The 16,656-nt window shown below is 45.3% G+C and overlaps 2 protein-coding genes across 2 annotated transcripts; both read right to left on the bottom strand.

Annotated features, from left to right (window-relative positions):
- Positions 1–1,569: 1,569 nt before the first annotated feature.
- Positions 1,570–5,219, bottom strand: rhogd (ras homolog gene family, member Gd). Its single transcript, XM_079167360.1, has 2 exons — positions 5,173–5,219; positions 1,570–4,549 (listed from the first exon to the last, which is right to left on the bottom strand). The coding sequence occupies exon 2, from the start codon at positions 4,518–4,520 to the stop codon at positions 3,945–3,947; it is 576 nt and encodes a 191-aa protein (XP_079023486.1). The 5' UTR covers positions 4,521–4,549; positions 5,173–5,219; the 3' UTR covers positions 1,570–3,944.
- A 1,906-nt stretch (positions 5,220–7,125) lies between these two features.
- fhdc2 (FH2 domain containing 2) lies at positions 7,126–16,266 on the bottom strand. The gene is made up of 12 exons (XM_079167885.1): positions 16,143–16,266; positions 14,430–15,032; positions 14,264–14,325; positions 12,464–12,566; positions 12,109–12,194; positions 11,827–11,927; positions 11,419–11,489; positions 11,098–11,205; positions 10,686–10,756; positions 10,095–10,212; positions 9,852–10,016; positions 7,126–9,758 (listed from the first exon to the last, which is right to left on the bottom strand). The coding sequence occupies exons 2-12, from the start codon at positions 14,904–14,906 to the stop codon at positions 7,815–7,817; spliced, it is 3,306 nt and encodes a 1,101-aa protein (XP_079024011.1). The 5' UTR covers positions 14,907–15,032; positions 16,143–16,266; the 3' UTR covers positions 7,126–7,814.
- Positions 16,267–16,656: the final 390 nt, after the last annotated feature.

Raw genomic sequence — 16,656 nt, 5'->3', positions numbered from 1 at the left:
TCTACAACGGTGAGGTCTAAATAACATAAAAGCACATGAGAGTAGAAACTTAAATCAGCATTTATATGAGGCGTGTGTGTAGAGAGGCCTCCCAGAATGCTCTAGGGAAAACAACTCACGGACTTAAGTCTAATTGTATGTGTTTCCCTGCAGTGCTAATGCAGTAGCGCTATTTGATTATTCCCATCCAGGTAAGTCTATTATATAAAAACGGAATGATTGAGTGTGAAGTCCAACAACATACAGCCTGCAAGTGAATGAACATGTAATACAGACAAAGTCCCATCATAATGCCCTGGTTACATGCCATTTCTTTCTTGTTCTATTGGTCTTTTAATGGTGTGTTTGCTGGGTCCAGAACTAAATGTATATTCTCATGTACAGGTCATTTGAGTCTGTATTATAATTGTGTACGATAATTACACCACGTAGATCGTGACGGTCATTTCTCTCTGAAAGGGGGTTGTCGTCTGGGCTTCGCCCGCAACGGTCATGATCCACCTAACTGTGAATACGGTTTGGGCTAATGGTCTTGTTGCTATGACAACAGTTTTGAAGAACTGGGAGAAGCCAGGCATGTGCCAAATGATCAACAATGAAGTCAAGCTCACTACAAATACCCACGTAGAAAGAATGAGTCTCGGGTCTCATTTAACCCGTGCAAGCAAAAAGGAAAGGAGGAAACTCAGTAGACACGACAGTACACACCTTTAAAAATGGATGACCTCAACCGGCCCAAGGCTCACTAATCCGCCTTAGTTAAGCACATTGCAGACAGCAACAGTAGCTCATCCTCTATGATCTTATTTAACCACCACAGTACTCAGTTGTGCCTCCTACTATCATTTCATACTTGGCAGAGTTCCCTGAAACAATACATCAAGCCCCAACACAAGGCGGTTGCAAACGTTTATGGGCTGCAAATATACATTCAGCGGCGACTCGGTTGTAAAACATTTAGACAAATCGCAAAATAAAAGGGCTCTAAGTGTTGCTGCAGTGGTTTTGTAATGAGCCTTTGGTGGAGTTCAACACATCTGTCATTTGTCACAAAGCCACCACCCAGAAAGGTCAAGGGAATCTTTCAGAGTAAGCAGCACGCTGGGTTTGTAAGCGCCTGCGACTGATAGGACTAGTGGGTGTCGCAAGTTGAATGATGGCCCTGAAAACCGGATGGGTATAGACCATTAACTCCAAATGTATAGAAAAGAAAGAAAGAAAAGCTGTCTTTGAAAAATGGCACTCGTTCTGGATAATATGGAGCTGTGTCCATCTAGTGTTCGGACATGGTAATTGAAAAGACAAGAGACGGGAGAGAAAATGAACTAAGTTACAATCAGGTTACAATATGTACGCTACAGGAACGTAGTGTGGTTTGCTGAGCTAAAAATACAAGTAGCTGTGAGTAAATGCGTGACTCAGTTCTCAGCATGAATGTTTTCTTCCATTGTTATCGCACAGCCGTGCAGCAATGTGCTGATTATGCGTATTACTCGAGCTCTTTTGTCAAGTCACAAAACGGGCAAGGAAATAAAACGATTAACATATTTTAAAACAACAGCGTCCGGTTTAAACCATCATTTTATTTGGCATAATTTAAAATCATCTCACTGTTAGTTCATTTATACAAATATGCTTTTGTTATATATAAAACAATTACAAACAGATTTCTACAAATCAAGTTCCCAGTGTAAAAGCGTAGTACCACGCACACGGCAGCATACAGCTCCAGGACACAGACAGAGAGCCCACAGTTGTATGTTCCACTTCAACAGCATTATCTGAGTGAAATCAGGACATGGAAAAAAAAAAAAAAAAATACAAGCTCACCTACAGTTGACAGTTTGACATATTGTGCACTTACATTCAACCCTCCACACACACACACACACACGCACGCACGCGCACACACACACACACACGCGCACACACACACACACACAGAGCAATCTGGGACATTTTCACACATCCTTTGGCAGATCTCAAATCACATCACTGTTGTTCCACAGAATCTCCCGCTCGTGCTGCGCTTCGGTTATGCTCGACTTTACACGGGCCACAATCTAGGTTGACTTATAAAAACAGGTGAATAGAAGTAGTAAAAAGGGGGATGCTGGTATTACTGGCAGCTGGAAGCACAAATGAGCAACCAGTCATTACTAAAAAAATATTTTATAAAATGTATTTTTTTTTAAATCGTCAGATGTGACAAGGCACGTTCCACCAACGCAGCTCTTGCTAACCGTATGTGCACGTACTGCACCATTGCAATGCAGGGAAGTAAACCACAATCTGTTAAGAGCTGCGGGGCCACGAGCGCTCCGTTTCATGTGCTCTGTTGCACACACAGACGTGTCAGTTTAACACCTGTGTCTTACAAAAGGGTGAGAGAGAGAGTGTGAGTTTACTGGCAGAAAGTAGGGCGGAGAGCTTCAGAAAAAAAAATGACAGAAATGAAAGCCAGAAATGGTTGGACCTGGATTTGAATGTCTCGTGGCACCTTCATCACTATGAGAACTTTTGGGTTGAACAAAAGAGCACTGCTATGGTCTTTGGTTTGGATAAGGCACCTGACCAAATAAAGGGCTCCCTATATATAGTAGATAACCTGCTAGTACAAGATGAAATGATTTATATAGCCTAGCACATGCCAGTTAGAACATATTCTGCAGTTATATGCTATACTGAATCAATTAGGCAGTGGTCATAGTCTGTTGACCTTAAATGTAAGGCAATGATGTAAATGACAAAGGGGGAGCATTATGGAGTTCTGGTTTATCAAATATGAGTATTATCTATTACACACAAACATCTTACTGATCAAATAAACATAAGCTATTACAAAAAATATATTCAACTTTGGCCATAACCACACTCGTAGGTTAAAAAAAATCATTTACAGAGTAAGTTCAACATAATTAGACAACATAGTCTTTTCGACCCCACCCTGTCAAAGAGACATTCTTAGGCATGTTTTAATGGCACTCGGTGTGAGCCTCAAGAGTTAAGACGTAGACAGAGGAGAGCTGTGCTACAACCTGACTTCCTGATATGCCAGCTCCAGAAATGCTGTACCAGTGTGGGTTAATTTGGCAGCGGCCTTATGACACCTGCTCCTCTATTACTGAAGAGGGCAAACGGCCAGCTGCTTTCAATGGGTCCCGCTTATCTTCAAAGGCCTACTGGCTCCTCAATGCGTGGTAGTGAGAGAGAGCAGTGCAAGAGCCTGGCAGGGCAGCCTGCCAGGCAGCTCCAACATGCCAGACTGAGCACAAGGGGAACTGCAGCTCGAGAGTTTAACCTCTAGTCTGTGCATATTGGTTAAGGGGTACTGGCATTTGTCTGGGAGTCACCACATTATGTCTGGATTCAAGCTGCTTGAAATTAAAACTTGGTCACCCTCTACTTGGCCGTTCATTACATCTAAATAGGCAAGTCGAAGCATTTTGATCGCGACGTTGCTTGATACTTATGAGATGCAGCCTAGGTGAGAGTATGAGGTAGTCATTATTTCTCCACCTGAACAAAAGGCAGATCTCCTCTCTCCAGTCAATCAGGGTAGCTTGGTAGGTTGGTTCCGATGTTGTTATGGCTTGTGACAACCACGATCAGCATTTATAAGGCAAAGCAGAGAAGCTATAAATCTAGAACAGATGTAAAATTGGAGAAAAGTGTAAATATCAAAAGTTAAAATGTAAGAAAAATAGAAGGAGATCCGGTCTATTGCCCCCATTTTGGCATAGTCACTTTGGTGGTGATGGCAACGGAGTGAGATCCTCCAGGAGATGAATAAGGAAGAGAGGAGTGACAGAGGAGCTGAAATCAAAGTCTCAACTGCTGGAGGTGGTGTGGAGGCAGCCAGATGACGACGTTCATTCCTCAGCCTTTGTGTCTGTGGATCTCCCTTCATCCCTCTCCACAGTCCAAATCTGGGGAACCGTTTATTACAACAGCACACACTTCTTGGGGTTCTTTTTCGTGACTGGATACAACACTGCCCTCACAGCTTCGGCAAAGACCTCCCTGACGCCATCCTGCAGCAGAGCAGAACACTCCATGTATTTGACAGCCCCGATCTGCTTGGCCAGGGCGTTTCCCTGCTGCTGGGTGGTAGGAGCCAGGCTCTGCTCCTTCAGCTTCTTCACCGTTTCTGCATCGCCCCTCAGGTCCCTCTTGGTGCCTACCAGCAGGATGGGCACGTTGGGGCAGTGGTGAGACACCTCAGGGTGCCACTTGTGCCTGACATTGGCGTGGGAGGAGGGGCTGCCGATGGAAAAGCAGATGATGAAAACGTTGGTCTGAGGATAGGAGAGCGTGCGCAGGCGGTCATACTCCTCTTGGCCTGCTGTGTCCCACAAATTGAGGCTGACGGTGCGTCCGTCCACACTCATCTGAGCGCTGTAGTTGTCAAACACTGTGGGAATGTACTCTTCGGGGAAGGCATTGGTGGTATACGAGATGAGTAGGCATGTTTTACCGACTGCCCCGTCACCCACCACCACACACTTTATGGTCTGCATCCTGCCTACGACCACTGGGGCTGCAGCACCTAACAACAACAAGAAGAAAGCACCTGGGTAACTTATACGACTCATGCACCGACATGCTTAGTTACATTTATCAGCACCACTGATAAGCGGGATAATTATTAATCTTCAAATAACAAAAGCTAAAATTGCCGCCAATAACTTACGAAAGCTGTTTTTTTACAGTATTACAACTTTTCACCCAATTAGCAGACGAGCTAATCAGCGCCAGAGTTAGCTTGTCGACGTAATTAACGTTACATTTGTAAGCTACAATCCCAGCCGTCCACAAATAAACATCGTCTACAAACTGTACAGAGCTAACTATAGTACTTGAACCAAAAACAACTGGTGAATCAGAAGTGAGACACTTGTTTACCAGCGTTTGTTATTTCGTACGGTTCACTTATGATACTAGGCGTTCCCCCGGTGGCTAGCATCAAGCTAAGGAACTAGCGCATTCAGTGGCTAACAAGCTAGCTAGTTAGCAAACAAGTTGAAAGTTTATTTGAAAGCCACTTCTCATAAAGGTCTGGTCCCAAAAACATACCACAAGTAACTCTAAAAATTACATTATGTTCCAATATAAATGTTAGAAGTAGTTACTTGCAGTAACGGAGACATTTGAAGGATTTTTGTGACTTACCGCCACTTGGCTTTCGATCTCTTTTTGCCTGGTATAGTCAATCACAGCCGCATCCGGGGAGATGTCCATTACGTAAAAATCGCCGTACGGAAACAATGCAAACTGGTAGTTGTAGTTTTATTTTGTGATCGCTGTTTCCGTAACACTCCATGGACGCTAGGTGGCGATGTTAAGCTGTTCTATGTGACCTGGGTTGACAACAGTCTGAGCAGAACCAGTACGAATAAAGTCAAAGTTAAAAACACCATTTTACAAACTTCGACTTTTATATTTGGCAGTAACTGCAAGTGTGGTGACATAATGTCAGGATAACAGAAAATATTTTGTCCTTTCTGGTAGCTTAAATAGTGGCTTCTTGGTGGAAGAAATATTGACAATATTGTAAAAATATTTGTGCAGAATAGACTCTTTGAAGGAGTTAAATTTAGGTTTACTGATGTATTAAATGTGTAACCTGCATATTAATTCTGATTGAAGTGGAGCTCATATTAATTACTTCATGTACTGTTGAGTAGCTGTAACAATGCTTCATATTCTTTATATCTCATATTTTGTATTTAGAATATAAATCTGCAAACAGCTGTCAAATACATGAGGTAAAAAGTATAATATATGATACTGAAATTAATACTACGATATAAGAGTAGCAGGATACGGAGAAACTTAACAAAAGTAAGCCTGTACCTCAAAACTGTAGTTAAGTAGAGTACTTGGGTAAATGTACTTACTATGCACCACTGTCCCCAGTCACACGCACGCACACACACACACACACACACACACACACACACACATATTTGCCTGTCTTCAGGGTCATAACTGACAGATTTATGAATATAGTTTGGCTTGATATTTACAACTTTGTTTTTCATGAATGTGACCCCATGACCACAATTATTAGGACTTTAAATACCTATATTACACCTTGCAAAAACCATAGACTGTATAACATCTCTGAAAGTGACAAACAAAAGGAAAAGGACCTCCCAAAACCTTACTGCTTCTAAATTGTACCGGCCTGTTAACATTTCAAAAGGAGTATAAATGCATGAATGCTTAAAGACTTTCTGCTCTGACTTCACCCCTTCTCTTGAAATTGCCACATTCTCGCCCCTTAAATGTGTCACTGTGCGTGCATACATACCCCACATGCAAAGGCCGTAAACAAATCCTGTCCCTTGGACCTCATCCTCTTTGGTGAGCACTGGTCTTAAAGCCCATATATCACTTATTCACCTTCAGACAAGTCATTATTCTCACTAAGCCAGTGCTTTCAGATCAATGCGGGATACATGAAGGCAGCTAAAAGAGGGACCACTTTAGACTACTCTGTCCTGCACCCCTGGAGACCCGTTGATGATGTCACCTCTATACACTCGGGCAGGTTAAGAGGCCAACGCTGGCCGACAACCGGACACTCAAAAACACAAAGAGGAACCGGTTTATTGCCTTTCCCAAGAGGTTCTGGCGTCACTGCAGCTTATAAAGAGAGAATTCCCACTGGGACCCTACACCCACAGTCACCCTCCACCCCAACCCTTGCACCCCACTATTCTGCCAGGAGATTCCCCGGGACGTCTGTAGCATTTCCATGACAACAGCCACTGACAGAGTTGGGGGTGATTGTGTCAAGAGATGCAGCAAGTGGGAGTTCAGAGACGAGAGGGAGAGAGAAAAATGGGGGTGACAGGAAGACAGGACGGCAAGATGCAAGAGCAGAGCAGAGCAGAGCTTGAAAGTGAAAGCTCCTCACAGCAAGTGCTCGTCTGAATGCAAAGCCTGAACAATAGATGTGAATATATATAAAAACACACACGGGTACCGTTGAATACCATCTTTATTCATCTTCTCTTTTTTTTTATAAATCCACATAATACAGTGAATAACAACCAATGCTATTCAATTAAGTTATAGAATCTTTTGATACAAAATAAAAAAGACACAAATTACAGTAATCGTCTCCTCGCAGTTTTTAAAGTGCATCAGAACAATGAGGCCTCTCACCAAGAGAATAAACAGGTCAATATTGTACCGAGTTGATTGTTGAGTTCAGTTCGGACTGTACAGTAAGATCACTTAGCGGAAGCGTCACGGTATTCAAAACATTTGGACAAAACTACTTTTTTCAAGAGATTGAAACAGTTTCCCAAACATAAAGACTACGCAAAGTAACGTCAGTTGGTTGTGTTTTACTGACCGATTTGCTACTGTTTTACTGCTGTTCTATATACATTTATATATATATATATACATTTATATATATATATATATATATACTGTATATATATATCTATATGTATATATAGATATATATATATATACTGTATCTATATATGAAGAGTTACTGTAAGATGGCTTGGTCTTGTGGTGTCCTATTGCCTGCAAAGGACACAAATGGGTATAAAAGGAGGTAGGATTTATTCTGCTATTGGGTGAAGCACATGAGATAAATTGTCCCCGATGCTCCCAGTGCAGCTCCCTCTCACAAATGTAGAACATAAGCACTCAGAACTACATACACATTTCATAAAAGTTGAGTTTTGACGACCGATATCTAATTATCTGACTGATGACTCACACTTTTTATATTAGACTGAAAGCGTGAAAAGTGTGAACAGGCATTTACAAGCACTTATTCATCGTCACTTCCACAATGGCGAGGCTGCTGAAGCTCGCGGCATTTTGGGACCAGGTATCCGTGAAACTGTGGGGATTTTCGAGCTGGCGGGAGACGCGCTTGTGCTTGTTGTCTTGGCAGTTTTATTTCGGGCAGCAGAAATGACAGCCGTGCGTATGGTCTTGGCCGTGGCGGATGACGAGCTGTGGGCGGTTCGAGGCTGGTAGGGCGCCTGAGTCTCCGAGTTTGGGGCGACTCTCTTTGACACACGGAGAGGGGTTCCTCTGACGAAGGCTGGCTGGATGCTGCCTGAGACCTTCTCCGGTTCGGCTCTGTCTGAGGTCCTGCGGGTTATGGTGGGCTTCCCTGTGGTCTGTAACTCGCTTATAGTCCTCTCCCGTGTGCTATTGCTGCGTTTCACATCTGTCTGAACCGCTGCAGGCCGTGTGATAGGCGACGAGCGCATGGATATGCTGCGAGGACTAGACAGCCGGCTGGGAGGGGATGGGTTAGCGGGGGTGGGGGCTCCATTTGAAGGCTCAGTTTTGGAGCGCACCCTGGGAATGCTTGTGCTATTGGAAGATCCTGCACGTGACACGAGTCCCCTTTTGGCCCCTATTCCACTACGCACGGGGATCTTCACGGTTCGAGTCTCCTCCTTTGATGTAGGAGACCCTGGAGTTGTCCCCGCTCGGAGGTCACCCTCCCTCTCTTTCCTCCACTTGGAGCAGAGGCTCGGTGCGGGTCGTGGGAGTGGGGAGGTTGGGGGTGACAAGGCATCATAGGATCGGAGGCTTTTCACCAGAGTGTGGCACTCCAGTGTTTCGCCCACGCGGGAGAACGGCCTTGCCGTCTCCCTCTCGGGACTTGGCAACTCAGAGTGCTCCTCTCGCTGTGATTGGCTGAACTCCGGTAGACTGGAGGGCATCCAGTTCTCCTCCCCAGGTGTGGACGCCACCTCTGTGTTCGTGGGCTTTGTTAAACCTACATCAGGCAAAGGCATCACAGCACTTGCTGTTACGGTGGGCGACTCTCTCGCCTGTGGTTGGGACTGGATCCTCTCTGGAGTATTTACACAAGATTGCGGTTGACTCTCAGATCTCTGGTACCCTAACGTCCCAGTGTCACTGTGAGGAAGTATTCCACTTGAATGAAGAGAGTGAGGTACAGACTCATTCGCACGAGAGCTGTTAGATTTACTCTGAACTGGTCGAGTCTTGTCTGTACCTGGCAGGCCAAACCTCTGCCTGTGAGTGGGGATCTGGTTTTTAACACAAAGGGCGGGTTTATCGGCCGGTATAGCAGCAGAGTCTTTACAAGATTCATCGGTCGTCGAAACCACGTGCTCATGTGGAATCTCAGCTTCTTTCTCAAGTCCCGTTGTCTTCGATTGGCCTTGCAGCACATAAGAAATGCTCTCAGGCCCGTGCTGCTTGACTGTGAAGCCACGTCTGTGCTGAAAGTGACCAAACATGGCGATGTGCGAGTCCTGAACTGCACCCATGCTCCTGTTCGTTGCTCGCCTGTGCTGAGACCTGCTCCCTTGGCCCAGAACAGGTTCTTGGTCGATGGGGGAGCGTGTGCGGTCGGTCTCTGGGGAGCTACAGAGCACAGCGGTGGTCTCGTGGTCGGAGGAGCTGTTGGAGTGGTAACTGGTGGACGTGGGGCTGCTGCCCAGCTCGGGGAAGCTCTTGAGCACGGATGAGTTGTGGGGATGGGCGTCGTTGTGGAGGAAATGGGAGTGTCTGCGGGACTCGGAGCTTCTCAGGCTACGTCGACTCCAAGTGCAGCTCAAGTTCTTCTCCAGCAGCTTCTCCAGCTCTCCTTGGTTCTCCTGACTCTGAGGCTCTCTGGCCAGGCTGAGAGTCACGTCCAGCCCCGTGCAAACAGCCAGGGAGCGACGCTTTTCCACCATCTCGTGTTGACGCTCCAGGCGTTTCTGCTCCTTCAGCTCCCGCTCCGCATTCTCCTGTATAAAGGGGAAGGAATCAGTGCAGAGTTAAATCTATACTATTTTTGACAATATACAGGTTTGTATCAACAGATATTTGCTTAATCTAACCTGGACAGCTCTTTGGAAGCGGAGGCAAAACGAATGGAAGACCTTGCACGCCTCCTCTAGTTTGAAGGTGCTGTCATCTTCACAGAAGAATTCCACCAGAGCCTGACTCGACATCCTCATGCCCTCCACCTCATCCTCCGCCTCCTTCAGACGCTCCTCAGCCAACTGCACACAGTTTACACAGTCATCTTTGGAATTTAAGGCATCAGGCGACGTTTTTAATATACAGAATAGGTTTCATACCTCTAGGAAAAGTTGTGTGTGCTGCAGAATCTCTGCCTCAGTCTGGATGTTTGCTTTGAGGGCCACCACTCTGCTTTTTAACTTGGATAAGTCCTCCAGCACAGACTCCTCACTCAACCTGCAGAGTGAGAGAGAGAGAGAGAGAGGACATATAATGAGAAATAGCTCTGTAAGATAAAATGAGAGCGGTCTCGTAAACAAAAACAGTTGATAAATACATACAAATCATTCAAAGTGTGCAGGAATTCAGTACTTTAAAATGGACTCCATGCACCCAAACGAGATTGCAGTGGCATGCAGGAAATGCTTTACTTTATAAAGTATAAAAATAAGGATGGTCATTCCTTAGCACCTTGCAGATAAACTCTCCTGCAGAGTTTAAATATTGGCTTGGAGTATCAATGTTGTCATGACCCACTTTCTCTCAGGCAGCTAGCTATTGCCAACAGCTGGGCTCCTTGTTCTGATACAAGAATGCAATAGATTTACGATATGTTTGTTTTGTTGCGGTGTACTGATGTTATTAAGCAGGGCTTTGATATTCCCTCAGACACAGTTGCTGTAGGATCTGAATTTGGGGAAGAGACTGACCTGGAGGCGGAGCCAACATGGCCTATTTGGCTGGGAAATGACAGTAAACTCTGGTCCTTTTTCACAGCTTCCTGGGGAGACAAACACAAATGATTATACAGCTATTGTTTCAAAAGAACTAGCCCTCATTTGTTAATGTTGACAAAATAATGTGCTTGGCGAAGCAGGCTTGACAGGCCGCTGTTCTCAAAAGCAATTGTGCTATAATGAAATTCCCCCAAATGTTTTCAACCAGAAATATTCACACCTTTTTACTGTAAAGGTGCAGCTTTTCACAAATACCTTTACACACAATGTGCATCCTCTTCATGAGGAATAGTGTTTAATTAAAAAAAGAGGCGGTTGGCACATAAATAGTTTTCCTTCAGCTCTCTGATTGGATACTACATGTTGCTCTTTTTTCAGATCTTACCATTGCAACAAAATGCAGTAGATTCATCCCCGGCTTGTTGGCTTTGGTGTCAGCCAGTTTCAGCAGCGATGAAATTCGGAAACCAGCAGCGTTCCCCGCATATCCACCCTAAGAGGCCAAAAACAAGGTCAGAATAACACACACACACATACACAACATGGGACAACTTTAAACAAACAATGATACAAAACCCAGGTGCACAGTCAGAGTGACGCCCCTGAACACACACCCAGACCCAGACCTGCATTGTACACAGACAAAAAAAGGACTGATTCCGCTTTGTTGGGTTTAAGAAAAGAAAAATAATAAAGAAGCGCTCACAGCGTTCATGTAGTTCCCTGCTTTCAGCACCAAACGATGGATGGAGTGTAATTCAGGACAGCTCAGCAGTTCTAGGAGAGAAGACAGAGACTCGATATTGTGCCTCAAGGTTGAGGCATAATGAGGATGAACGTGCATGCAGCTGGCATCAAGGCTTTAAGATGAGTCAGCAACTTTGTTTTGAAGAACTGACACTAAAGCTGACTGGTGAATTAAACTTTTAGACCAAACAATATATAACTGATCGCAGGTTTCTCCTTAATCAGTATAAAACTATTCGGAATGCTAATCACATTTGTATTCTGGGTACAAACTTTACCACTCTAGACTAATTATGAATAGGAGGATTTAAGAGGGACCTAGGTCTTTATAGTGGTGGTGTACACAACTCCCTGCTGTTCACTTTACCTCTGGCCGCCTCCCTCAGACATCTGGCTGCCACACACAGAGAGGTCACAGCTGGGTCAAACTCTTGTTGCAGGATCATGGCATCCAGACGAAGCCGAAAACTAATGGAGGAGGAAAGAGGGGGACGGACGGATAGATGGACAGGGGAGAGTGACGATGGCGACAAAACGATCAATCATCAGTTAAACAAGCACACGTCATCGCAAAGTCAGGCATGTGAGCAGGACAAGAGTCACATAAATAAAACTAATGCTTAATACTAATCTAGGACTAAGGGTGTACCTGGGGACTTCCACCAACAGCAGCAGGAAAAGATCAGGCTCTCCAAGCCAACTCCGCTCCCCACTGAACCTCCTCAGGCGGGACTCCTGAGAGAGAACAGATGCTAAGTCAAAACAAAAGAAAAGCAGCTTCAATTGTAAAAAAAAAAGAAAAAGATAAAACATGCCATTAGCAGTCAATTCCAATATCTGTCAGCGCGATCCTTCTCCGGAAACAGGCCACAGCATATGACATGGTGTAATGGCAAACTTTTGATCATCTAACCAGAGCCAGATGATGAGTAAGAGAAGCGGAGGGGAAGGGAAAGGGGGGTTGTCACTGTTGTATTTGTATGCAAAAGCAACAGGCACTTTACCTCCTCATTGTCAGGCAGCAGTTTGCAGAGCTCTGAGAGCTTCTCTGCTCCATAACGGTCCCCAGCACCGTGCCTGATATCCTCAACTATCTCCTTAGCAGGCCTGCGGAAAAATGATAACAGACATGTTTTTGGTATGACATCATTGTTCACGTGCGATGGGGATTTCAGCCCCGACACCCCTCAAGGAAACTCCTGTTATGAGCAGTATTGGCTCTTTGTTTCACCCTGATCACACAGTGTTTAGGCTTATCCCACTCTTATCAGTCAAAGTGTTGGAGAGCGAGGCTTGGTTGACGCCACACTGGCGACACAAAGTGGCATATCCATCCAGTGGGCAAATAAAAGGCAGACATGCAGAGAAAGCGTCTGAGAGGCCTTGGGATCTCAAGGTGAAAGAGCAGAAACATAACTGACTGTTTGACCTCTGACTTCCTTCCTCTGAGTGACACATCTGTCCAGCAGTTTTCCATTATCCTCTCCCCTCCCCCCTCATCACACATGCTCATACTCCATTACGCTACTGTGTGTGTGGCTTACTCTCCTCATTCATAGCTCAACATTCACATCCATATTCATCCAATCCTTTGACAACAGCACTTCTATCTCGATGTCCTGATAGGTCTACCTATCTAGAAAGATCTAGATCATTTATTCTCATAAGAACTCTCTTTCTAAACTGGAGCGTGGTTTAACACTCTTATTGTGTGTTGTTATCTGTCCCAACTAGTTTTCTGCTGAAAACAAAATGCGTAAGGAACTACAAACTGAACTAGTAAGTGACGACTACAGTACAAAACCATATTTTGTTTGAACTCCACCCACATTTCAGCAGCAGCTCTGTCTGTGTTTAGAACAGCAGGCAAATAAGCGCTCAACCAGACAAATGTTTGTGTGCACAAGACGCTCTTTTCACATAATGGCTTTCCCTACAAGTCTTGACAAATCTGGGTTAAAAAAAAAAGAAAGGCTCTTCCGTTGAGTCTCTGTGAACATTTCATGCACGCATGACAATATAGCAACTCAGCACTTCTTTTCCATGTCTTTGTATCATTGTTGCAACCTGCAGTTTTCAGACATTGAACTACATGTAAGTGTGCTTTAACGATTATTAAAACAGCCCTATTCTTTACAAGAGGGGAAGCTTTGTTTGAGGCCGGCCGGCGTGCTAAACGGGCGTTAGGGGATGGGTGAATATTACAAGCCACCTGGGGTCTCTTTCTGTAGAGGGTTGCCTTAACATAAGACACTCTTTAAAGGCATCAGCAGGTGTCAACTGTGACTCCTCGGGCTATACTCGGCTACTTACCCCCCACCCTCCTACAAGTCCCCCAGTCCTGCTGCTCAGCGTGCACCCTCCCCTCCACCTGTCCCCTGCAATATACTTGTGTCCCCTCTCCGACACCAGACATCCTCTCTCCTGATGAGACTTCACACTTCTGACTCACACACACACACACACACACTAAAATCGTTGCTTTATGGCCACACACTCTCGTTCAACTCAAGTGAGGTACTGTTGCTCGGGGCACAGTTGTACACACTTCTGTTTCCTCCTCTTTCATTTTGACTGACGGTGACTAAGGATGCACCGATTCGACCTTTTCAGTCCCGATAACGACACCAATACCAATATATGGGCTTTTAAATGAAAAGTTGAGAAAAAAAATATCCATAAAAGTTTCTCAAAGCCCGATGCAACGTCTTCAAATGTTTTCATTTGTACGACTAACGGCCCAAACCCAAAGATATTCAATTTACTACGATACAAAACAGCAAAAAAACAGCACTGAAGCTTACATCTTAAACTGGCGTAGAAATATTCCAATGTTCATACTGCGTTTGGAGTCCAACAAGGAAATCTGTAAAAAAGGCAAAGGGCACAATTAAGGGGAGGAAAAGTGCAAGAAATCTCCCTGTCTTTATAAAGAGCTGAAAAATATCACGGCCACCCTAATGATCTGACCTCTTCCGAGCTGTCCTGCGGGGATCTGCAGCGCAGCAGAGCAGACCGGCGTCTCAGGGTGCTGGTCCTGTCCCGAGGCTTACTGTCCTTCTGACCAAACAGCTCATCCAGAGAATGGAGGTCTATGGGGAACTCGTCCTCGCCCGGAGCCGCCCCGTTCCACACACTCTTCCTCCCCTCCACCTTCTCTTTGGGGATGCGCTCCCAGTTCAGCTTCCTCAGCCGGCTCCGACGGGCACTGTCGGCCCGGCTGAAAGGCGAGGAGGACCCAGGAGGTGGTGGCGGCGGCGGAGGGGGTGGAGGAGGGGGAGGCGGAGGTGGTGGAGGTGTTTGGGGAGGCGGTGGAGGGGCGACCAGCAGCGGACGCGACTCCATGGCTGTCACTCCCACAGTGTCAGGGGCAACGGCGGGGAGGGCAGGCTGTGTTCCATGAAAGGCACGAGATTCCTTGATGGCCACCGTCAGGTTGATGAGCATAGAGGCTGTATGGGTTTAACAGGGAGGGGGGAGGGGGGATGGCGGGTGAGCTGTCTCTGCTCAGTCGGTCAGTGACGTCTTATTCCGCTTTTCCAGTGAGTTCAAAGGTCCATCAATAGTGGCAGCCTAGGAGACAGGACAACAATAAATCTTATCTCAGGCAGTATTGAACACAGAGAGACACGGAAATCCGTGTCATCCCAGAGTCATGTATCAGCAAGACAGCTGATGACCTCACCTGAGATCGTCTGACACCTGGCCTCACTTCTCCTTTCATTACCATGACTCCAGTGCATTGACTGGCCCAACAAGTGATTGGAGCTAAAAATGTAACCCCTGGCTCAACCTTCGGATGAAGTTCACGGTGTTTTGGGGAAAGTACGAGCTGAGCTAGAATGAGCTCTCCCCCCTCTGTCGGCTGTTTGAACTTCATGTCCCATCCTGTTCAGCTTCACCTCACTGCATGCGCACACACACTTCTCCCTTCTAATTAAAATACATGGACCTTGACACCACAGGCAAGGTAAGATGCGCAGTTAACCACAAAGATGAGAAATGTCTGCAACATCCGAACCGTGACTTTTTCTCATTATGGGAGGTGAACATCTGAAAGCTGGTTTGCACACACTCTTGTGCAAGCAAGTTTTAAACAGGATTAGTGATGCAATTAGTGTGACTCAGAGGTTTCAGGTGTCTGGTTCAAAGAAAAGTCTTTAATCACGACATGGATTAGCATTTGGCCAAAAACACAGTTCGTCCTGTCTCGCGCTCGTAACATGAATCAGAACTTATGGGAAACGTTTCAGGGATGCGCGTGATTGCCGTGCTGTTCTGCCGAGCGCCGCACGAGCGCGCTGCTAAAACCGCCGCTGGTGATGTCACCCCGCATCTTTTAATAAGATCTGTATCTTGACAAGCGAAAACTTTTTTTTGATAAATCATGTTGCCCAAGAGTTCATAGAAACTATAAAAAGTCGCGGGGAAAGTGACTTATCAATTACATAAAAACTGCAGACTGATAACTTTTAATTGAAGAATCTTCACGGCTTTTTCTTTTTTTACAATAACATTTTGTTTAAGCTTACAACACCGGTTCTCATACCCCGGTAATTTATCCCTGTACATCTTAAGTTTACGTTTACCTTACATTCAAAGTTATGCCTCAATTAAAGTTTGACATACCATTGTTGAAGTAATTCTCATGTCAGGATAACCCAGTCAAGTTGTTTCACTTACCTGCCGTTACGGCTGAAGTTACTCTTCATGGAGGTAATCCCACAAACACCAGCAAGAGCTCGCGACTTAATTGTATGGAAGACTTTCACGCATTTACGCTTCAATGCCAGGTTTTAGTTTGCTGTATCCCCTTTATCTCAGTGACCTGTGCCGCTCCACTCGCTGCAGTCCCCTTGTCTTTCTCAACTTGAAGGGAAACTTCCACACAATCCACCGGGAACGCGCAGACGCGCGCACCCGCTCGCTCGTATGCCCCATTGTATCCTCCCAGTTTTCCCATGGGCGGATTCAGGGGTTTTCAGGTGGGAGTATACTCGCTCTTAACTCCCTTTACTCCACTTTTAGACGTTGAAGATGTTGTGATGGGACTTATTGTCTGGTATGTTTGCAATGTTGAATCATACTAAGTCCCTCAACACAATCAATAAACCTAAAATTGTAATTCCTGTTTTTCTTTCATCTTTTAGAGGAATTGTTTTGATGGCAGTGATTCCTATAGTGTCTTTATAATAAT

Source organism: Pholis gunnellus, assembly GCF_910591455.1.
Source record: "Pholis gunnellus genome assembly, chromosome: 10".
NCBI classification, from domain to species: domain Eukaryota; kingdom Metazoa; phylum Chordata; class Actinopteri; order Perciformes; family Pholidae; genus Pholis; species Pholis gunnellus.
This window is presented reverse-complemented; position numbering and strand designations above follow the sequence as displayed.